Raw genomic sequence first — 24,265 nt, forward strand, 5'->3', positions numbered from 1 at the left:
TTTAATAATGATTAACAAGACTATAGGACAAGAGGGGTACAATTCCTACCACCAGAGTTCCTCATCCCATCCCCTCCATTGGAAGCTTTCCTATTCTTTTGTTTTATATTTATTTATTCCCTTTTGTTGCCCTTGTTTTATTGTTGTAGTTATTATTGTTGTTGGATAGGACAGAGAGAAAGGAGAGAGGAGGGGAAGACAGAGGGGTAGAGAAAGACAGACACCTGCAGACCTGCTTCACCGTCTGTGAAGTGACTCCCCCTGCAGGTGGGGAGCCAGGGAGCTCGAACCGAGATCCTTATGCCGGTCCTTGCACTTTGCACCATGTGTGCTTAACCTGCTGCTCTACCTCCCGACTCCCAGCTTTCTTATTCTTAATCATTCTGAGAGTATGGACACAGGATCATTATAGGGTGCCGAAGGTGGAAGGTCTTGCTTCTGTAATTGCTTCCCCACTGTACATAGACATTGGCAGGTTGATCCATACTCCTAGCCTGTCTCTATCTTTCCCTAGTGGAGCAGAGCTCTGGAGAGATGGGGTTCCAAGACATATTGGTGGGGTTGTCTGCCCAGGGAAGTCAGGTTGGTGTCATGGTAGCGTCTCCAACTTGGTGTCTGAAAAGAATTAAGACATAAAGCAGGGGAATCGGGTGGTAGCGCAGTGGGTTAAGCACAGATAGCACAAAGCGCAAGGACCAGCATAAAGATCCCAGTTCAAGACCCTGGCTCTCCACCTGCAGGGGAGTCGCTTCACAAGCGGTGAAGCAGGTGTGCGGGTGTCTTTCTCTCCCCCTCTCTATCTTCCCCTCCTCTCTCCATTTCTCTCTGTCCTATCCAACAACGATGACAACAATAATAATAACTACAACAATAAAACAACAAGGGCAACAAAAGGGAATAAATAAATAAATATTTGGAAAAAAAGACATAAAGCAGAACAAATTGTTTAATAATCAGGAACATAATGGGAAGAATATGGCAGATGAAATTTGGGATCTTTGTTTTGGAAAAAGCTAGGAAGTATATTTGAGACATATTCCAAGGGGCCCATTACTTTACAATTTTTGCCTGAGCCTCACAGCTAACATGCAGGTGGGCTAAAGGTATTATCTACCAGGCTTCAAGAAGTAAGGGGTGAATCTTCTTGAAAAGAAATTTTAAACTATATATCAGTAGATCAACAGAGACATACTGATAGATTAAAAAAAGGACCAACTAGACATTTTAAAATGGGAAAGCACATTAATTGAAACAGGATACTCATTGGGTAGGCTTAACATCAAAATAGAAGTGACAGAGGAAAGAATTTGTGAACTCAGGGGAAGATGAAGAGAGACTGGCCATACAGTCTGAGCACCAGAGCAAAAGTATTGAAGAGAAGAGAACAGATGACAAAAAAAAAAAAAAATCAGACAATATGAAAAAGTCTAAAGTCCATGCAATGTGGACTCAGAAGGAGAAAATCAGTGGAGAGTCTAGGGTTGGAGTGGGCTACCTACTCCCTCCAAAATACCTGAGTTCCTTTCCCACCTACTAGGCCCTGACTTCTCCCATCCCAGAAAGCATTAGCAATCCAGGAGAAGGTAGCGCTGTTTATGGTTAAAGTCAGCTCGACCTGGCTCCAGAAATTGTGTGACTGGGCAGGTTGCTTTACCTCTCAGAGCCTCAGTTTCCTCATCTGGACAATGGAGGACCATCATGCTTCTATTTATTATGAACCCCTTGTGTGTCCATGATTTCACTTACTCTTCCTTCCAATGAGCATGTACAGTATGATCTATTTTATGACTGCTTTTCAGTTGGAAGCTGAAGTCCAGAGATGTGTGATGAATTGAGAAACTACAGAGTCAGTCTCCTTTGTGGACTGTCCTCACACAAGGCATCTGCTATGAATTCTGGGTTCTCCAGGACCACCCTTACTCCCAACAAGCTGATGACAAATTTGGGATCCTTCTGGTTACCCTGAGGCTGAGTGGCTCACTAGAACAATTCCCAAAACTTGGGAAAGTGCTTCCTGTGGTTGTAGTTTTATTGCAGAGAAAGGATGCAAATTCAGATCAACTCAGGAAAGAGCTGCCTCAGGCAGGGTCCAAATGTGGAACTTCTGGTCACCTTGGGTCATGGATGGGGTTACCTCCTCCTGGCCACTCAGAGTGACAGTATGCTCAGAATATTGCCACTTAGGTGAGCTTACTGAACTGTTGTTTCCAGAGTTCTGTTTGTTTGTTTTTGCCTCCAGAGTTATTGCTGGGGCTCGGTGTATACAGAATCCACTGCTCCTAGAGGCTATTTTTTCCCCTTTTGTTGCCCTTGTTGTTTATCATTGTTGTTGTTATTATTGTCGTTGTTGGATAGGACAGAGAGAAAATGGAGAGAGGAGGGGAAGACAGAGATGGGGAGAGAGAGACAGACACCTGCAGACCTGCTTCACCGCTTGTGAAGCGACCCCCCTGCAGATGGGGAGCTGGGGGCTCAAACTGGGATCGTTATGCCGGTCCTTGTGCTTCGCACCATGTGCGCTTAACCTGCTGTGCTACTGCCTGGCCCCGCAGAATCTTTTTATCATTTTATTTTATTTTATTTTATTTTATTTTACACCAGGGTTATCACTGGGACTTGGTGCCTCATGACGATTCCACTGCTCTTGATGACCCTATTTTCCCTTTTATTTAACAGATCATGAGAGGCAGAGAGAGAGAGAGAGAGAGAGGGAAGGAGAGATACCTATAGCACTGCTTCACCTTGAGGGAAGCTTCCTGCTTCTGTGGGTCCCCAGGGGGTAGACAGTCCTGTGACCAAAGCCCCCAGGCAGATGCAGGTGCTTCTGCAGGACCTTTCAGGAGCCTAGAGTTTACCTCCCAGGTCCCACAGGCTAAGATCAGACTATTCTTTAGGTGTGAGTGTGTGTGTGTGTGGGGGGGAATCCTTCATGACACAGGAAGTAGCTACTCACTTTGCAAAGTCCTCCAGCACTGTGATTGAGCAGAGCTTCCAACTCAAGCTGTTTGGGTCCAGAGCCATCCTTTCTCTTAGGCACTACACTCAGACATATATATATAAGGCACTTGGAAGGCTTAAAATGCAGATTCTGCTTCTGTAACTGGCATTTGAGCATCTCTGTTTTTCATGAATGCCAAGCAACATCAGTGCTGGCCTGAATACCACTCTTTGAATAGCAAGAAGAGTCTTCTGTCCTCCCATGCTAGTCCAGCACACCCAGACCAGGAAAGCCAGTGTGTATTTGGAGAAGTAGCACGAGGCAGGTCAAGTAGAGTCTGTAAAATAAGCTTGTACATATTTTTTTTCTAAGTATCATGAGAAACCTTTGGAGAGATTTGAGCAGGGAAGTGATAGGATCTGGAGAGTGTTCTAAAATGGCATTCCAGGCATTCCGAGTGGTGGTGCACCTGGTTGAGCACACATGTTACAGTGCTCAAGGACCCAGGTTCGAGCCCCCAGTCCCTACCTGCAGGGGGAAAGCTTTGCAAGTGGTGAAGCAGGGCTGCAGGTGTCTGCCTTTCTCTCTCCTCTATTTCCCCTACCCTCTCTATTTCTGGCTGTGTCTATCCAATATATAAAGATAATTAAAAAATTTTAAAGCATTATTAAAAAATGGCATTCCAGCTGTGGAGTGGGGAAAGGTCGTGGGAGAGCAGAAGAGGACACTGAGGATGCAGCAGTGGGTGAAGAGAAGCAACAGAACTCTAACGTGCGATGCAGAGTCTTCTGAACTTGCAGGTGATTTCTACTGAAAGAGTCACTCACTGTCTTGGCAGGTAGCTTAACTCCCTGGTGCCAAGATTTCCTTGTCTGTAGATGTCTCTCTGAGAGAGAAACCAGTGCTCACTGCACTAGGTCAGATGTACTAATACTGATCAAACCCAGACCCTCATGCATGCAAAATCTGTGCTCTACCCACTGAACCATCTCCTGGTTACTGTTTCTCTTGTTTGAACATTGAGGTTTGAGACCTGCAGCTCAGACTGTCATGGGAACAAAAGTAAATAATATGTATGACATGCTTAATGCAGTCAGGGCTAGCATAGAGCCAGGGCTTGGTGGATAGTGACCTTGAACTCACATGTGGGTGCAGAGGCAGAACGCCTGCCAGGTAGCCAACAAATGAAAGCAAAGATCCATCCCTTAGACTCTCCTGGCAGAGCACAGAGCCCACAGTGGCATCCTCCCCACCTCAGCCTCTTCTACAGAGCATTCCCCCAGGCTGCCAGAGTCCACCCAGGCGGGAGAACTTGGCCAGATCTTAAACCTTCATTTGGGTTCCAGAAGCCGCGTTTGATGTCCAGGCCAGCTGCCAGGGGTCCTGGGGAGTTGGATTCTAGTTGCATGACTGTTTAATATGTCTGGTGCCTTCTGATGGAGCCAGGGGGCTGGCGATTTATTCACCACATGTGTCCTGCACAGCTTGAGTTAGAAGGAGCAGGAGAAGGGAGCCAACCAAGGTCAGGTTCAGCCTGGCCTCCTGCTCACTAGAAGCCTTTGGACTCAGCAGCCAAGGCCAGCACCAGAGGAAGGCTTTTGCATGGACAAAAGTCAGTAATCAAGTGTCTCCTTTCTAGTCCACTGCCTTGTTGTGACCACACCAACAAGAGCTGCCCATCAGTGGGAAAAGGCACGACCATCTTTGAAACGCCTCGGCCCCAGAGACCATGCTGTGGTGACATCCTTTCTACATTTCTAGGAAACCTTTTTTCCTGTGACTTAGGAAGCAGAAAACATGGCTCCCAGAGCTTGGCTGCTGTTATCTTTTTGTTTTTAACCAGAGCCCTGCTTAGCCCTGTCTTATGGTGGTGCTGGGGATTGAACATGGGACCTTGGAGCCTCAGGCATTAAAGTCGTTTTGCATAATCACCATGCTGTCTCCCCAGACCCCTGCTGTATCATCTTGAGCAGGACATATTTTTCCATCTCTCAGACATGGACTCAGGAGTGTTCTATTGGTGCTAGAGGGTTGGGGTGTTTCTTTTATGCAGTGACTAACTCAGGGCCTCTTGCATGCACTCTACTGCTGAGCCATCTCCTTATTCCTATTTTTATTTTATTTTTGTATGAGAGAGAGAGATACACCAAAGTACTGCTCTACCACCCATAGATTCTCATTTGTCTCTACCCTTGGAATTCTCATGTGGTGTTTGGGATTGAGCCTGGGACATACTGTATAGAAGGCACGGGCTCCACCCATTGAGCTACCTCCCTGGCCTTTGCTCATTCATTTGTAACAACAATAGCCAGCACAGCACATATACAATGCTTCTTACATGCTGGGCACTTCTCCAAATGTTTCCTATGAATGGACTCATCTTCCTTTTTTCTTTTTAAAAAAATTTTTTTAATATTTATTTTATTTATTTATTCCCTTTTGTTGCCCTTGTTGTTTTATTGTTGTAGTTATTATTGTTGTTGTCGTTGTTGGATAGGACAGAGAGAAATGGAGAGAGGAGGGGAAGACAGAGAGGAGGAGAGAAAGATAGACACCTGCAGACCTGCTTCACCGCCTGTGAAGCAACTCCCCTGCAGGTGGGGAGCCAGGGTTCGAACCGGGATCCTTATGCCGGTCCTTGTGCTTTGCGCCACCTGCGCTTAACCCGCTGTGCTACAGCCCGACTCCCAAATTTTTTAAATTATTATTTATTTTCCCTTTTATTGCCCTTGTTTTATTATTGTTATAGTTATTGTTGTTATTGTTGTTGGATAGGACAGAGAGAAATGGAGAGAGGAGGGGAAGACAGAGAGGGGGAGAGAAAGATAGACACCTGTAGACCAGCTTCACCACCTGTGAAGCGACTCCCATGCAGGTGGGGAGCCAGAGGCTCGAACCAGGATCCTTAAGCTGGTCCTTGCACTTTTTACCACGTGCCTCACCCCTTGGACTCATCTTCCTATCAACCTTGTGCAGTAAGAGTCATTTTCATAGGATGGATGAGGAAACTGAGGCAGCATTAGAACAAGTCACTTGCCAAGGTCCTCAAGCCAGGACTCATGCTCAAATTGTCTAGATCCAGGACAATCAATCACTCTCAATCTCTGTGTTAGGCTCATTTACCAACCCCCTGCTGTGCTGAGGCACAGTGCTTGTTGCTGGAGAAATGGCAGAAAGGCAGAAATAATTCACACTTTCACTCAAACAGGAAATAAGCAAGCACCTACATAATAATGCTTTTAGAGCCTCCAACTTAGGTTCTTATATTCCACATGCAGTTGAAATCAAACCCCATGACACAGGTTCCTGTAGAAAGAGACAGGATTGATTTAGAATTGGCAGGCACGGGCATGGGTAGATAGCATAATGGTTATGCAAAGAGACTTTCAGGCTCCAAAGACACAGGTTCAATCTCCCACACTGCTATAAACCAGAGCTGAACAGTGCTCTAGTGTTAAAAAAAAAAATTGTCAGGCACAAGGATGAGAGAGCATAGTCTCTTAAGTGCATTCTACCTGGGGAAACAAAGACAGTGCTTTCTGTGACCAGGGCATGGGGAGGGGGAGTGCCAAGGATGCAGAAAGGTCAGTCTGCAGTTCTTTAAGTTCCAGTAACATTTTGTGTCATCAGACTCACTAGCAGCAAGGCCAGAGCAGTAGCTCACAGGGTAGGGTGCCTGCTTTGCCATGTGCTCAACCCAGGTTCAAGTAAAGACACCATATGGTGGGTACTATGGCAATAGAGGAAGCCCTAGTGCTGTGATATCTACCCCCCTCTCTTCCTCTCTCTCTGAATGTAAAAGTGACCCAGAGTGGTGAAACCATGCATGTGTGAAGCCCTAGTTCCAAAAACAAACAAACAAACAAACAAAAACAGACTGATTGGGAACAGCCAGCAAACACAGGACTGAGTTGTTAAATGTATTTAATTCCCCATTTCTCTCTCTCTTTCTCTCTCTCTCTGTCTCTCTCTCACTGTCTCTGTCTCTTTTCTTTTTAAAATTGCCACCAGTTTTATCATTAGGGCTCAGTGACTACATGACAAATTCACTGCTCCTAGTAGCCATGTTTCTCCTTTCCTCCCCCCCCCCTTTTTCTTCATTTGATATGACAGAGAGAAATTGAAATGGGGGAGATAGGGAGAGAGACAGAGACACCTGTAGTACTTGCTTCACCACTTGTGAAGCATCCACCCTGCAAGTGTGGAACAGGGGCTCAAACCCAGGTCCTTGAGCATGGGAGTGTGTGCACTTAACCAGGTAAGCCACTGCCCAGCCCCAACAGTCTTTACTTCTCCTGCAAAGCAAAACCACAAGTCCCTCTGTGACCCTGGACTGCATCACATGCCATCAGTGGGTCAGCAAAGCCATTACTACAAACAAGAAGCAGGCAGAGTCACTAGACTAAGGAAGATCCAGTGAGTCTAGTTCTAACGAACGGGCAATGAACATATCTGGGACTTACTTATTATGGCGGAGAGCCAAGGAGACAAAAGATCTAAAGCATTATTTTAAACCTGGTAATAAAAACCAGCAAAGGGGCTGGGTGGTGGTGCACCTGGTTGAGTTCACATGTTACAATGTGCAAGGACCCTCAGGCCCCACCTGCAGGGGGAAACTTCATGAGTGGTGAAACAATGCTGCAGGTGTCTCACTGCCTCTCTCCCTCTCTGTCTCCCCTTCTCTCTCGATTTCTAACTGTCTCTATCCAATAAGTAAAGATAACAAACAAACAAAAAAAGCCCATCTGTTCAAAGTTGAAGGCTAGGAGCAGTGGAGGCAGAGGAATAGCCAAGTGCAAGGGACCGGAGGCAAAAACGAGCTGGTTTTGCTCCAAGAAGAAAAAGAAGGCAGTCTGGGTAGGTAGCATAATGGTTAGGGGGAAAGACCTTCATGCCTGAGGCACCAAAGGTTCCAGGTTCAGTCCCCAGCACCATCAGAAGCCAGAGTTTAGAAGTACTCTTAATAGGGTTGGGAAAGAAGGCAACTGGCCAGTGTATTGTCTATGTAATGAAGTCAGAAGGGCAAGTAAGGGTCATGGTACTTGGTATTTCTTTTATATTATTTATAATTAATAAATAAAATACAATTATTTATAGTTTACATTATTTATATTACTTGATAATATTTATTGCATATAGACTGTGTGCCCCAAACCATCAGACTCTGGGGAGATGTGAATTAGGCAGATGTGGCTTCTGTTCTCTGGAAGGTGGAATGATGACAGGGCTTCACGTAGGGAAGCCCTCAGTGGGTGTGGCTTTCAGTGTCTCCCTGGTTTGTAAGTTGACCTGGAAATTGCTTCTCTGAGCTGCTGTCTTACCACCACCCCCAACACACACACATACACACACACACACACACACACACACACACACACACACACATCCTGCATTAAAGCAGGACTGAGTGCTGGCTTCTCCTGCCAGTTTTTCTAGGACAGACTCAGGCAAGGACATTGTACCAAGCAGCTGGGTAGTTCAGAGAGGATGGAAGGCCTCCAGCTATCTTAAGGAATTGGTGCCCCCGACTGGCCAAAGGAGGGCTGATCTTTGGGGCCTGACTCTGAGCCACTCCCTGAGGATCTGGAAACTTACAGAGCAGACCCCAGAAGCATGCACTGGCTTGGAGCCAATGTTCGCATTATGTGTCTGCTTTCAGATTTTATTTTGCTCAATTTTATTAGGGATGTAGAAACAGCTTACAGATTATTTGTGGGTAGGGTCCTTGCCCATCCTTATTCTCTCTGACCTCTTAGGGAAGACAGGGCAGACAGAGGGGCCAGGAGGTGGCTCAGTAGGGAGAGCGCAGGACTTACATGCTTGAGGTCTCACGTTTGATCCCCGGTGCTGTATATGCCAGAGGAATGCTCTGGTTCACTTTCATTAACAAATAAATAAACCTTTATAAAATAAAATGGGAGGGGCAGGTGGTGGCGCACTAGGTTGAGCGCACATGTTACAGAGCGCAAGGACCCAGGTTCAAATCCCCGGTCCCCACCTACAGGGGGAAAGCTTTGTGAGTGGTGATGCAGGGCTGCAGGTGTCTCTCTGTCTCTCTCCCTATCTCCCCCTCCCCTTTCAATTTCTGGCTGTTTATATCCAATAAATAAATATATATTTTTTTATTTAAGAAAGTATTAATTAACAAAACCATAGGGTAGGAGGGGTACAATTCCACACAATTCCCACCACCCATTCTCCATATCCCACCACCTCCCCTGATAGCTTTCCCATTCTCTATCCCTCTGGAAGCATGGACCCAGGGTCATTGTGGGTTGCAGAAGGTAGAAGGTCTGGCTTCTGTAATTGCTTCCCCGCTGAACATGGGCGTTGACTGGTCAGTCCATACTCCCAGTCTGCCTCTCTCTTTCTCTAGTAGGGTGGGTCTCTGGGGAAGTGGAGCTCCAGGACACATTGGTGGGGTCTTCAGTCCAGGGAAGCCTGGCCGGCATCCTGATGACATCTGGAACCTGGTGACTGAAAAGAGAGTTAAGATACGAAGCCAAACAAGTTGTTGAGCAATCATGGACCCAAATCTTGGAATAGTGGAGAGGAAGTGTTAGGGGGATACTCACTGCAAACTCTAGTGTACTTCTGCTTTCAGGTATATATTTTGCAGTAGTTTACGGATACGTGTGAACATATGCTCTCTCTCACAGAAACTGGTGTATATCTAGGTTTTGGGACTTTGTTAGAAAGTGAACCACCTGAGATGGAATTAGAGTATACTATGAAAGGAAAAGTCTCACCCGAGTAATGAAGCTGAAGGGTTGTCATTCCACACGTGTAGTCTCTGGACACAGTCTGAAGTGAAGCATGTTGAGGTGGCAATTGTTGTGTTGGTTGGTTGTGATTGGCGGATGCAATATTATTTGGTTTGGATTGGGAGAGGCATACGGGAAAGTGGGCCCTATCCAATGGTTCCAGGACTGGGGGAAGTAGAGGCTCTATAGTGGAGATGTGAGGTTCCTGCTGTCTTAGGGTTCAAAAAGACAATCAATAGTTAATGTTATCACATTACTGGGTAATTGGGTTAACTTTGAAAAGTCCTTTTGTTAGGGTTTGCTGTACAGTACCCAGTATCTTGTATACAGCTGTGCTATTGGTTGCTTCTGATCTACTTGGTCTAGGCTTTTGAGAGAGTCTGCATATCAATTACACTGCATATATTGAGAAAAGATTCAGTTTGTGTTTTGAAAAACTTTGAGACATACAATTAATTTTCCCCCTCTCATATTAATTAACTAGTGATTTATATGTCTACATTTTACTAGGAGTGTACATAAACACCATTCCCACCACCAAAAGACTGTGACCCATCCCTCCCACCCACTCCCACCCCCCACTGTCCCAGGAAGCTGCATGTCTACCCCTCACCTCAGGGTTATTACTTTGGTGCTTTACTTACAATTTGGTCAGGTTCTGCTTTTAGTTTCCCTTCAGATCTTCTTCCTCAACTTCTGTTGATGAGTGGGATCATCCCATACTCATCTTTATCTTTCTGACTTAGCTCACTTAACATAATACCTTCTAGCTCCATCCAAGATGGGTCAGAGAAGGTGGGTTCATTGTTCTTGATAGCTGCATAATATTCCATTGTGTATATATACCACAGCTTTCTTAGCCACTCATCTGTTGTTGGGCACCTGGGTTGCTTCCAGGTTTTAGCTATTATGAATTGTGCTGCTATGAACATAGGAGTACATACCTCTTTTTGGTTGGATGTTATGGAGTCCTTGGGGTATAACCCCAGGAGAGGAATTACTGGATCATATGGAAGGTCCATGTCTAGCCTTCTGAGAGTTTTCCAGACTGCTCTCCACAGAGGCTGGACCAATTTACATTCCCACCAGCAATGTAAAAGGGTTCCTCTGTCCCCACAACCTCTCCAGCATTTATTGCTGCTGTCCTTTTTGATGTATGCCATTCTTACAGGAGTGAGGTGGTATCTTAGTGTTGTCTTAATTTGCATTTCTCTGACAATCATTGACCTAGAGCAGTTTTTCATATGTTTGTTAGCCTTTTGGATCTCCTCTGTAGTGAATGTTTTCTTCATATCCTCTGCCCATTTTTGGATGGGGTCATTTGCTTTTTTGGTGCTAAGTTTGCTGAGCTCTTTATGTATTTTGGTGATTAGTTTCTTGTCTGATGTATGGCATGTGAAGATCTTCTCCCATTCTGTGAGAGGTCTCTTTGTTTGTTTAATAGTGTCTTTGGATGTGCAGAAGCTTTTCAATTTGATGTAGTCCCATTGGTTTGTTTCTGCTTTAGTCTTCCTTGCAATTGGGTTTGATTCATCAAAGATGTCCTTGAGGTGCAGGTGGGAAACTGTTTTACCAATGTTTTCCTCTAAGTATTTGATTGTTTCTGGTCTGACATCTAGGTCTTTGATCCATTTGGAGTTGATTTTTGTTTCTGGTGAGATAAAGTGGTTCAGTTTCATTCTTCTGCATGTTACAACCCAGTTTTCCCAGCACCATTTATTGAAGAGAGCCTCCTTCTTCCATTTAATCCTTTGGGCCCCCTTATCAAAGATTAGATGTCCGTAGGTGTGGAAATAAATATAATTTTAAAAATTAAAATAAAATAGGGGGGCTGATGGTGGCACCTCTGGTTGAGTGCACACATTTATTACCATGTGCAAAAAGACCCAGGTTCAAACCCCCAGTCTCCATCTGCAGGGGGCAAGCTTCACAAATGGTAAAGCAAGGGCTGCAGGTGTCTCTCTTCCTCTCTCCCTCTCTATCCACTCTCCCCTCTCAACTTCTCTTTGTCCTATCAAATAAAACATAAAAATAAAAGGGAAAAAATGTCCGTCGGGAGTGGTAGATTCATGTGTAGGTACCGAGCCCCAGTTATAAACCTAGTGGCTAGTGGCAGCTCCTAAATTCAGAAAGATTAAAAAAGGGAGTTTTTGCCCCAAAAAAAAAACTAGAAGAGAAAATGCACCCCCTTTGGTTGGGTATCAACTAGTGGAGGTGGGGAGCAGGGCCATGTAGTCTGCTGAGGGGTGAGTCTCTCTGAGGTGAAGAACTGGGACAAATGTTGAAAGGGGTCAGGCTGGATGGGGCCAGCTTAGTGCATTTCTCCAGAATTAAAGCATTTCAACCCAGCACCTAGCAGGTGGACTGCAGGGAACAGTGATGATATGGGCCTCCCATATCATCTGGAGATACCCCTTCCCTGTGTTGTCAGGCACAAAACTGCAGCTGGGGGCTTCACTTTGTGAACCCGGTATTCAAGATGGGGAGCTGCCAGGTCTGCTCCTGTGGGTAAAGTGGAAGCTTTACTCCCCACTTTCAATTTGCTGTGTTTATCACACCCACACTCTAAGTCATCCAGCTTCCCTTCCAGAACTGTCTGCCTTGGCAAACTAAATTAGCACCCAAGAGTTTCACTCTGGAGGGGAAGAACAAGTTTGTTGTTACAGCCAATATCGACATCTTAAGTTTCACCTTGCCTCTGACTCACTTGTGGACACCTAGACCTTGACTGAAGTCACGAGGATCCCCTTAACCTCTCTGGACCTCAGCCTTCTCTTCTGTAAAGTGGGCCAGTGGTGCCAACTGCCCTGGAACATCAGTTCTCAGGGAGGCTAATATGCCCACAGGGGAGCGTTGGTGGCAATGCCAAGAGGTCTTTGGGCTATCCTAGCTGGAGAGGGAGGTGCTGCTGGCATCTAGAGGGCAGAGGCCAGAGGTGCCCAACACCCCCCAAAAAAAAAAAAAACACAAAATGGGCTGGCCCCAAATTTCTGTGTGGCAAGAGCCGGACATCTGCAGAAGAGTCTCTCTAGAAGAAGGCATGATGGATTCACTATGTCTAAAGGCAGAAAGAGGTTTTTGGCCCATTATTTGCACAGTGACCTGATATTTGCTTTGCTGACTTTTGTTTCACTCCTTTTATTTGTAACCAAAAACATATGCTAGCTTAAGAATAAATACATAAGTAAAGAAGCAGTAGAAATGAATTCTTTGTGGGCTGGAGATTGCATAACAGTAGCACACAGGATTCATATATGAGAGGTTCCAGGTTCAGTCCTTGGCACCATCAAGAGCCAAAGCTGGGCAGTTCTCTGGGGGTGGGGGGAATGGTCAGGGCCAGCAGAATAGGTTACTTGGGTAGAATATTGCTTTACATGCTCCCAGAGGGCTAGAGAATGGGAAAGCTATCATGGGAGGGGGTGGGTTATGGAGATTGGGTGGTGGGAATTGTGTGGAGTTGTACCCCTCCTACCTTATGTTTTTGTTCATTAATCCTTTCTTAAATAAAAAATTTAAAAAATAAAAAAATAAAAAAAGAAAGAGATCTATCAAAGACATTAAAAAAAAAAAAGAATATTGCTTTACCTTCTGTGCAAGCTAGACCTGAGCCTGGTATCCACCACACTGGAGGAAGCTTCAAACTGTAGTATTTCTCTCTCTCCCTACCTCTCTCTCTCTCTCTTGCTCTTCTATTTGAAAAAGTCATCCTGGGCCAGTGAAATCCCAGAGGTGACTAAAAAAAAAAATTACTAGCTCAAAATCCATTATTTTATGTATATCAAGCACAGCAATAAGGCACACCAACAAAAACACTTAACTTTTTCTAAGTTTGTTTTTTTTTTTTGGGGGGGGAGCTCCTAGCTAAACATGCTATAAAAATAATTAACAGGGAAATAACACAAAATGGTGCCTAACCTCATTTGATGTCTTCTAACATTTTCATGAACAATCCAATCACATTTGTTAAGAACACTGACATTAAGTTCACATAAGTCGGTAAAATTTGATAAGTGAAAAAGAAAACATAAATCTTATTGTAGAGTTAATGTGAAGATTAAACAAGTTAACCCCCATGAAGCTCAGCCTTGGGCTTTGCACATAGTGGGGGCTTAATAAGGCATAGTCCCTTTCCTTGGCCTTCCAGCCTGGTCTGTGAGCCGTGCTTTTCTCTTGGCAGAAATGTTTTTGCTAAACTGGATCGCTGCAGTGATTGGAACTGCAGAAACAAAAAAATAGATAATGTTGTTAATTCCTTGGAGATAAATGTGTCCAAAATTACAGTGAAGGCTACACTGAGATGCACTCAAGCTCTGAGACTGGAACTGGGCAAAGTTATCCTAAGAATCAATGGCTACATAGCTGGTCCTTTGTTACTGACTCAGGGTCTTGGGCTCTCATGCGATGGTGACGCTCAAGAGACCAGTGTAGTCCCAGAGCAGGTCTACTGGTGCTTATGTTCACAGTGGGGAGGGGTAGCCAAGTCCCCATGCTAGCTCTCCTGAAAGAGCTAGCACTTCGGTTCTAAAGGGGATGTAGCATGCAGGTGGTGTGTGATTCGTCGTCCTGTGCAATGAGGAATGAGCTCTGCCCAGGCCCCCCAGTCCAGACAGCCAGATGCTCTGCAGGTGTTTTGCACATGCAGAGTGGCCCTTGGGACAGTCCCAGGTGAAGAAGGTGGAATTAGCAAAACCCACAGCTGTAAACAGTTAGGAGGGCCGTGGTCAAGATTCCTTTTCCTCTTCCCACCAGGAAGGAAATCAGGCTGTCTTGCTCCTTCACGATGTGGTCCTACCCTACTGTGCTTCTTCAGTTTGCTCAGTCTGGGTGTCCTAGTCCACCACATTGATTTAAACAACTCCAGATGGGGAAGCCAGATGAGCAAATTCACTCAAATTATGTCTGAGTCCATGAAGGCTAAACAGGTTCTTAGAGACGTGTGTGTGTGTGTGTGTGTGTGTGTGTGTGTGTGTGTGTGTGTGTGTGTGTGTGTGTGTGTGTGGTGGGTGTGTTCTTCATAGATTTTGAGTGCAACACCTTCTCTGGCTATTTATGTGGTTTTGGGTTTGTGGGGGTTTTTTTCCCTTCCTTTTTTTCTGTTTTTGTTTTTTTTGCCACTCTCCGGGTTGCACAGATTGTCAGGAAGTTGCTCCCAGATGCCGAGGGTACTTTGAAGTGTACACATTGTTCCAGACTATGCTAGTAACTATCATGACTCCCTCATAACAGCCAGTGGGGACTGGGAATGCTTCACAGCACTTGTGGTTCTTTCTTAAAAGTGGAATGTAGGAATCTAGTTATTAGGAATACGTGTTCTTTTGTTGCTATTGTCATTGCTTGAACTTAACCACTTTGGATCAACTTTTTCAAATAAAGACAGAGATAGAGCGCTAAGGGACAGAGGGAAGACCTCATAGCACCAAAGCTTTCCCCAGTGCTGTGGGGGCCTGGCCATGGGCATGACAAAGCAGGCATCCCAGGTGAGCTGTCCTTCAGACCCTTAAAGAATGCATTTTCTTGACAGTGTTTTTGTTTATTTGCTTGCTGCAAATTCTGTTGAGTTATATCATCACCCAGCTCAGGGACATGGTTTCTTTATGTATAAAGTAGAGGGGCAGGGGCGGCTGGTTCAGGCTGTGAATCCCTTGGACACTCTATTCAGTGCTAACCCCATTCTCTGCAACAACACTCTCTAGAATTGGCCGAGATGGCAAGTGTTGCTCTCCTCCAGACAACTTGTCTAATAGAAGTCATTAGTTTTACTCAGCTTATTATAATTTGCATTTTAAATGCTTGGTTTTTGAGAGACTGTTCAGAGTGCCATAACTTTACGCAGTGATTTGCAAGTGCCGACGCCTGCCAATTAACTCAGATGGCCAAAGCAGCAACTGCTTCCCATCCGAAAAGCTGAATCATTTCAGAGCTCCCACCTTTCCAGGGCCAGATGATTCAGTGAGCCAGCTTACTTTGCAAGTAAGGGGGATAAGGAGCGTAGGATATTGGGCTTCCTTTTAGTCTGTTTCCCTTCTGGCGATTTCAATGTGACTCCTCTAGTAGGACTTCTTTTCCTTCTTTTCCTTTCCAAAATAACATGTACTTGTGTGAGAAATTTAAACTGCATATACTTATGTAATACAGAAAACAGAAAGTTCTCTCCTCCACAGAAAGCCTCACTCTCAACAATTGGCAAACATTCCTCCAGATACTGGTATATATATATATATATATATATATATATATATTTTTTTTTTTTTTTAATGAAAAACCATTGACATGTACAACTTTGCACCTTGCCATAGTCTCTTAGCAATGTAAGATTTTTTTTTCCTAAATTGTATATGTAGGTCTCTCATTTCTTTTTTTTTTTCTTGCCTCCAGGGTTATTGCTGGGGCTCAGTGCCTGCACTACAAATCGACTGCTCCTGGAGGCCATTTTTTTTCCCTTTTGTTGCCCTTGTTGTTTATCGGTGTTGTTGTTACTATTCTTGTTGTCATTGTTGTTGATAGGACAGAGAGAAATTGAGAGGGGAGGGAAAGACAGAGAGGGAGAGAGAAAGATAGACACCTGCAGACCTGCTTTACAAACTGTGAAGCGACCCCCCTGCAGGTAGGGAGCCAGGGGCTCGAACCGGGATACTTACGCCAGTCCTTGCACTTTGCATCATGTGCACTTAACCTGCTGCACTACCGCCCGGCCCCCTAGGTCTCTCATTTCTAACAGTGACATCGCTTTCTATGGTATTGTTACATCAGAAATTAATCAGTCCTCTCTAGCCATAGCTGGGAAGACTCCCTAAGCTGATTCCTGATTCTGAGTGGGCTATGAGGGAGGTGACCCCAGGCACTGCTAATGAGAGTGGTGAGAGAGGCAGGAAAGGGAAGCAGGCCAGACACGGATTTGTCAATGGGTCTCTGCAGCTCACGACTATCAAGGCAGAGCTGGTCATCCAGAAAGCTGACCCTGGTCTTCAGCCCCTTCAGGGTCAAGTTGGTTCTGAGTGGCCCTCTCTCTGCCCACCATAAATCCACTGACCACAGAAGCTGCAGTAGCCTCCAGGGTGGGCTGAGAGGGTGGGCCAGGTACCAACAGCCTGGGACGCACCTCCTCAGGGACAGACTTCTTTTGTTCTTTTTACATTTCATTCTCAGAGTGGTCTAGAATTTGGCAGACTCTTCTATAGAGCACCAGAGGAAATATTTGAGGTTTTGCAGGCCTCTTAGTCCCTGTCACAACCACTCAGCTCTGCTGCTGTTTGGGAAAGCATCCACAGGGAATTGTGTGAACAGATGGACCTGACTGGTACCAATAAAACTTTATTGGAAGGGTTGGCAATAGCACAGCAATCTTCACAATAAACTTTCATGCCTGAGAGTCAGAGGTCCCAAGTTCAATCCCTACTCCACCATAGTGCAGAGTGGAGACGTGCTGGGGGTGGTGGGGGAAGAAAGAAAGGGAAGAAAGAAAGAAAGAAAGAAAGAAAGAAAGAAAGGAAGGAAGGAGGGGGTTTTATTGGACTTGGGAGTAGCTCACCTGGTAGAATGATAAAATTTTATTTACAAAAAACAGTTGGTAGGCAAATTTAACTTGGAAACTCTAGCTTGTTAACCCCTGCTATTTAGAATACATTTTATTGTATATCTTTATCTGTTTGTGCCATAACCCTACAGGATAAATTCCTACAAGTATAAAATTACTGGGTCTCCCATTGGGACATTTTTATTTTCAGTGAATTCTAGAAACTTCCCTCAGAAGTTGAACTAAATTCTTTTTTTTTTTTGCCAATGATACATTAAAATGAGAATTTATCTATGTATTTATTTATTGCCATCAGGGTTATCGCTGGGGCTTGATACCTGCACAATAAATCCACCAATCCCAGTGGCCACCTTTTCTTTTATTTTTCCTTTTATTTGATAGGATAGAGAAAATTTGAGAGACGAGGAAGAAGAGAGAGGGCAGGTGGAGGGGGTAGATAACACAATGGTTCTGCAAAGAGACTCTAGTGCCTGAGGCTCCAAAGTCCCAGGTTCAATCCCCTGTACCACCACCACAAGCCAGAGCTGATCAGTGCTCTGAGAGAGAGAGAGAGAGAGAGAGATTTCTGTAGCTATCTATTCACCACTCACAAAGCTCCCCCCCCCATAGGTAGGGACCAGGGGCTTGAACCTGGGTCCTTGTGCATGCTAAGTAACATGTGCTCTTAACTAGGTGTACCCTGAAAATGACTTTTTTTTTTTTTAACCAGAGCTCTGATTTATGCTGGGAACTGAACCTGGGAATCTCTGGTGCCTCAGGCATGAAAGTCTTTTTTGCATAGCCACTATACTATCTCCCCAATGACTTCTTTCTTAAAGAAAGAATTTCCTTCCTTTAAGAAGTAAAACCTTAAGTCATTTGTGAGGGTATTTCTGTCTTTCTTGAGTTTTGCAAGGGCAGGGGAAACTAGAACATTTTGCCCCTAGGGAAGAAAACCAAATGGGGCCTGAAATGTTCTCATGATAGTATCTTGCTTTAGATGTAAGATGCACAGAGAAAAGGACTATAGTAGCTTGTTCTCATTAGGTGAGATCAAAACTTACATTGTTTACTGGGTTCAAAGAGAGTCCTTAATGTTAACTAATCCAAAAAAAGGGTTTTTTTTCCTTTATTTTTTTCCTCACATCCATCAGTGAATTCTTTAGCCATTTCCTTTTTTAGCAAAGATTCCATCCCACATCCCTTTCTGTGAGGGATTTTCATACAAATGAGACCCATGGAGGCATACTGACTATATAAAATGTACAAACAAATTTTGCCTGCACCTTATTAAGAAGTCTGTTAGCGCCCTCTGGGTTTCCTGACAATGGATGGGGCTTTTGTTTTTCCACTTTTCTTCCCCCCACCCCATTTTTATCATTTGGGACTCTTGATGTGAACCCACAGGGGAGGACTGAAGCTCATTAGCATTCAAGCTTAGTGTTAGACTGCATATTTTAGCTGGTTTATTTGATAATGGGCATCCCTCCTGGGATCCAGCCTGCCTTGGCTCGGCTCATGCTGGGTAAAGCTGTGATATTTCCCATCCTGAGGTCCTTCATTTATTACATAGACTCGGCCTGCTTCCCCAGGCCTAGGAGAACACATATAGATAAAGAACTGGGTGGAACTTGGCTGAGAAGATAAATCAAGCTAACCATCTCATTAGGCTTGAAAGACTCAAATTAAGCTTGTATAGGAATTAAGAATAATGGCTTCCACAGAGACTACAACAAAAGATGGAAGAAATGGCCAGAGCTCTTTCCTTCAGAAAACTTGCCTCCATGTTCTAGAAGGGAGAAAACATAAGGTCTCTTTCGATTTTGGTTCTAGGGATCAAACACAGACCCTCATACATGTAAAACATGTGCTCTGCCACTGAGAGCGATATTCCTGGCCTTTGGTGTTCTCTGATAAAAGATTAGCAGACAGGTTTAAGCAATTTTATTTTATTTAACCAGAGCATTGATCAGCTCTTGCTTGAACCTGGGATTGAACCTGGGACTTAGGAACCTCAGGCATGAGAGTCTCTTTGCAAAACCATTTATGTTATCTACCCACAGAACAGACAAGTGTAAGACCAAAATGACAGTAAGTCCTGGGCACCATATGTAAAGAGCTTTACACACATGTTCTGTCTCTCTTTTCATTTGTTTGTTTGTTTGTTTGCTAACAAGAACACTGCTGAGCTCTGGTTTATGATGATGCTAAGGACTGAACTTTGGACCTTTGGTGTTTTGGGCATGAAAGTCGATTTGCATAAGTATTGTGCTATCTCCCTCGCCTACACACATTGTTTCATTGAAACCTACTTTCTTGTAGTGTTGGTGTTTTTGTTTGTTTGTTTTTTTGCTGTTGGCAAAGCTTTACACATACAGGATTCCACCATTCAATCCCAGATTTTTTTTTTTTTTTTTTTTTTGCTTTTTCCATTTAGTCACAAGTAGGAACAGAGAAGGAGAGAGAGAAAGAGGGCAGACAATACAACACTATTTCACTGCTCATCCACCCTGTGCATGATGCTCCCATGGTGCAGAGGGCTCACACCCATGGCAATGTCTGCTCTGCCTACCAGGTGAACTAGCTCCTAGCCCCAAAACCTACTTGAAAGTACTATCAGTAAAGTACTATCACAATTCCTATTGAAACTAAGCCTTAGGGAGGTTCCTTCTCTAGTCACATGTCAGAATCAGGACTCACCTAGGAGACCTGATCCTACAACCCACAGCTTAGCCTTAGTGGTTAAGGCCAACAGACATGAAAAAATGCTCCAAGTCACTGATTGTCAGAAATGTAAATAAAGACAACTATGAGTACCACTTCACTCTTATGAGACTGTCATACATCAGGAAAGGTAGCAAAAACAAATGCCGGAGAGGTTTGAAGAACAGTCTGGAGAACTCTTAGAAGACTAGAAATGGACCTACCCTGTGGCCCTGCAAATCCTCTCCTGAGGATATGTCCTAAGGAGACACACCCATCCAAAAAAAGATCTGTGTATATCTAAGTTCATAGCAGCACAATTTGTAATAGTAAAACCTGGAAGCAATCCAGGTATCCAACAACAAATTGTGGTCTATATATACAATGGACATACCTAATGACCTTTAGAATTGTGACAACTGACATCTAATGGGTAGAATTAAGGGATGCTACAAAACGTGCTGCAGTACCCAAGATAGGCCCCAGTAAAGAATCCCCCAACCCCAAATTGTGTTGTGACTGCGGACATCTGTTTCACCACTCAACTGGACTCTAGTGATGGCTGACTCTCCCACCAGAAGTGCCCCACTCTGTAATCTATGGGCCTGGTTGGCAAGGCTACTGGACAGGAGCTGAAAGCCACCTGCTGCAGCTCTCTGGCAGAAGGAACAGCCAGTGCAAAGGCTAGGAGACAGGACCATGCCTGGCCCAGCGGTGAGGGACAGCAAGAAGCCACAGAAGCAGAGAGACTTGATGCAAGATGAAATGAAGGATCAGGAGATTCTCACCTACAACAGACCAGGGCTGGCACACAGCTCACCCAGTAGAGCACACACTATCTGTCATGCCTGAGAAACCAGGGGCCCAGGCCCAGACCACCACATGGAAACAGCTGCACAGGGGAAAATTCACTGTCGGTGGAGTGATTCTATGGTATCTCTCCTTTCACCCCTGTCTCTTCCCTTCTGTTAAAGAAAAAAAAAAAAGTGTCCACTGAGAGTGGTAAAATCATGCAGCTACTAAGCTGAGAAGAAACCCAGGTGGAAAAAAGGAAAGAAAGATTGACAAGGTTGATCTGGGGAGGCCTCTCAATGTTATGGCACATGTGCAAGACCCTAGATTAACGCCCCCCGCCCCGTTTGAGATATATTGTTGAGCGGGAAAGAGGTGAGGAGGGAAGGAGGGAGGGAGGGAGGGAGTCTCAAATTAAGTTCGCCGTGTTTGCAGTTGGGTGTGTAGACTAACGGCCTCGCTGTTCTGTGTCCTCTGCCCTGCGTCCTGCTCCCTCTGCCTCCCTGCCTGGCTCCCTAGTGTTCGGCCACAACATGAAAAGCAGCAACGACTTCATCGGAAGGATCGTGATTGGCCAGTACTCCTCCGGCCCCTCAGAATCCAACCACTGGCGGCGCATGCTCAACACCCACCGCACAGCTGTGGAGCAGTGGCACAGCCTGCGCTCACGGGCCGAGTGTGACCGAGTGTCTCCCGCCTCGCTAGAGGCGACCTGAGGGCTGCAAGAGAGGCAGCTTTCCTTTGTTAAAAATATAAAAGAACAGAAAAAGAAAACTTCAGACAGGGAAAAATATATACATATATATGTGTGTCACATACCTATTATATCACACACACACACACACACACACACACACACACACACACACACACGTGCGCACACTCACCAGATTCTCTCAGAACTGAGAAGTACTGATCACAAAATTGCCGCCTTCCATGAACAAGGCCTGAGAACTTTCTAGAAACACCATCCATAGGTCACAAGCTGTGTGGGCTCTGCTGTGAGACTTATTGGCAGTGCTTGCTCTTGTGGATACCCTAGCCCTATACCACATGCACTTCAGTCCTCAGGCCAGAGAACAGGGTGCCAGCCTCCATCAAGATGAAATTTTCCATAAGTTTGGCCTCTGTGTGGGAGGAAGCCTGACACCCACGTCTAAAACACTTACTGGCTGGGGAACTTCTGAGCAGGCTGCTGACTGACCCCTGAGGTTCTCAAAACCTGATAACTTTTCCCCCAAAAGTGTAAGTACTTTGTCTTCTCTTTCGTGGATGTGATAGACTAGACTATTTGGAGAAATCAAATGGCAACAGAAATTATTTCCATATAAGAAGCTTGTCTTTGTTTTAGCTTACTTTTAGGACCCCGCTGTAGGTGTATGTGTGTAGATGTTCTCATGCGTGACGACCTCACAGGTGAACACATGTCTGTGCCCATATGTCCTCTCGTTGAGCCAAGCAGTGGGCTGGTACTTCATTCCTGAGCCTTCTCTGCCTCTTCCATTCCGTAAGATTTCACCCAGCGTCTTTCTGTCTGTCAAAACTCCACCTAGAGTAACAGCAGTGTGTATGGGGGGGAGGTCAAATAAATAGGATATGGTAGAGCAAAAGTGACATATTTCAGACGGGAGCATGGTGGTTATGACTCACAGAAACTCTGCAGAGGACAGACACATGGATTAAAATGGCCACCACACCCAACTCACCCTCCATCTAAAATGATCTCCTTCCTGGTCCAACTCAGATCCTTTTCTGTGTTTGTGTGTAAACCAAAGTCGTTTCTCTTTGTGCTGAGGATATAGCTTAGAGTAGATCTCTCTCTCATATTGCCTCTCTCCCTCTCTCTGTCTCTCTCATGCTTCTGTATCTTTTCCCACAGTATACTGTCTAGTAGAATGGGGAGGTATTATTGAAATTAAAGATTATTTATTTGTGCCATGCATCCGAGTTCTCTTTTCTTCTCGGAGGGTGGGAGAGTGGGTTCGATTACTACTGCTATGTAATAAACCATTCCAACCATTCACAGCAATGAGATTTATTATGTTCTCAGGTTTTGTGAGTAAGGCACAGACTGTGAGACTGAGTTTCCTCTGTGTGTACCCCCCAGTCTGCAGCCCTAGCAGATGAACACGGAGCTGGTGTGGCAGGTGCTGTGCTGGGTTGTTCCATTCTTACTCCTGTACTTGACATGAGGTGCAGCCAGGATCCTGCCTACATGTCTCCACATTCCAACGGTGCTACTCCTCCCATGCATTAGTCAGTCCATCTTTGCTGGCTGGTTGGAGGGCACAGTAGTAGGAGAGATGTCAAAGCTGTCCTGGTCTTCAGGGACAGGCAGACAGAAAAGATGGAAAGGTGTTAGAACAGTGTTGGAAAGCTGTGGTGAGGTGAAGGAATGATATGGTTTCCATGGAAACCTGGGTCCAAGGTTCCCTGTTGTGGGTTACCTCCTAGTTTTAATTAGCCTCCTCCTCCTCCTCCTCCTCCTCCTCCTCCTCCTCCTCCTCCTCCTCCTCCCTCCCCCTCCTCTCTTCCAGCTAGGAGGTGGAAAAGGAAATACAGGCACCACCTAACACAGCTTCTCTGGGCTGTGGGGACTGAGTTCAAAGGAAGGAGCTGGATGGAGTAGGAGATGGTGTGAAGTTTTAGAGCTGTGTCTGTTTTCCCAGGCCTATTCTTGAGTCTGCTCATGTCTTAGACCCCAGGACCCTTGAATTCCACTGAAACCCCTGGGATTTCATAGAAGCAGGGTCCTCCACCCAGCCCTGCTCAAATATCTGGGACATGGGATGCCATAACAGTACTTTGGGGCCTTATTAAAACTGGAAATTGGTGCTGGAAGAGGAAAAAGGATTCCTTTCTTTTCTAGATGGGCTCCCTTTCACTACAAATGGGAAACCAGCCTTCTTTCATGTTCACATTGGCACTTTCATGTTCACATTGCCCGACTCCCACTTGACAATGGGAGTCGGGCAGTAGCGCTGCGGGTTAAGCACAGGTGGCGCAAAGCGCAAGGACCAGCTAAAGAATTTCGGTTCAAGCCCCTGGCTGCCCACCTGCAGGGGAGTCACTTCACAGGTGGTGAAGTAGGTCTGCAGGTGTCTATCTTTCTCTCCCCTTCTCTGTCTTCCCCTCCTCTCTCCATTTCTCTCTGTCCTATCCAACAACAATGACATCAGTAACAACAACAATAATAACTACAACAATGAAACAAGGGCAACAAAAGGGAATAAATAAATACCAAAAAGAAAATTAAAAAAAAAGATAACTTGATAATGATGACCTCTAGGTAAAAGCTGAAAACTCATAGCTAAAAAAATAATGCCCAAAAGGGGGGGGGGGGCTGAGGCTGGCAGTGGTGCACCAGGTTAAGCACACATAATACAAAACACAAGGACCTGCACAGGGATCCTGGTTCAAGCCCCCCAGCTGGTGAAGCAGATTTGCAGGTGTCTATCTTTCTCTCTCCCTCTCTATGTTCACCTCCCTTTTCAATCTCTCTCTTTGTCCAATCCAATTTAAAAAATGTTGGGAAAAAAAATGGTCACCAGGAGC

At 45.1% G+C, this 24,265-nt stretch overlaps 1 protein-coding gene across 4 annotated transcripts in view; it reads left to right on the forward strand.

Moving 5' to 3' along the window:
* Positions 1-21,456, forward strand: part of SYT17 (synaptotagmin 17) — a 76,907-nt gene extending 55,451 nt beyond the window's left edge. For all 4 annotated transcript variants that reach the window (XM_016185341.2, XM_060172887.1, XM_060172886.1 and 1 more), the window contains one exon: positions 21,230-21,456. In XM_016185341.2, the coding sequence (XP_016040827.1) occupies positions 21,230-21,426 (197 nt within the window). In that variant the 3' untranslated portion in view covers positions 21,427-21,456. The remainder of the gene's footprint in view (positions 1-21,229) is intronic.
* The last annotated feature ends 2,809 nt before the right edge of the window (positions 21,457-24,265 follow it).

The sequence above is a fragment of the Erinaceus europaeus genome, chromosome 15 (assembly GCF_950295315.1).
Source record: "Erinaceus europaeus chromosome 15, mEriEur2.1, whole genome shotgun sequence".
In the NCBI taxonomy this organism is placed as follows: Eukaryota; Metazoa; Chordata; class Mammalia; order Eulipotyphla; family Erinaceidae; genus Erinaceus; species Erinaceus europaeus.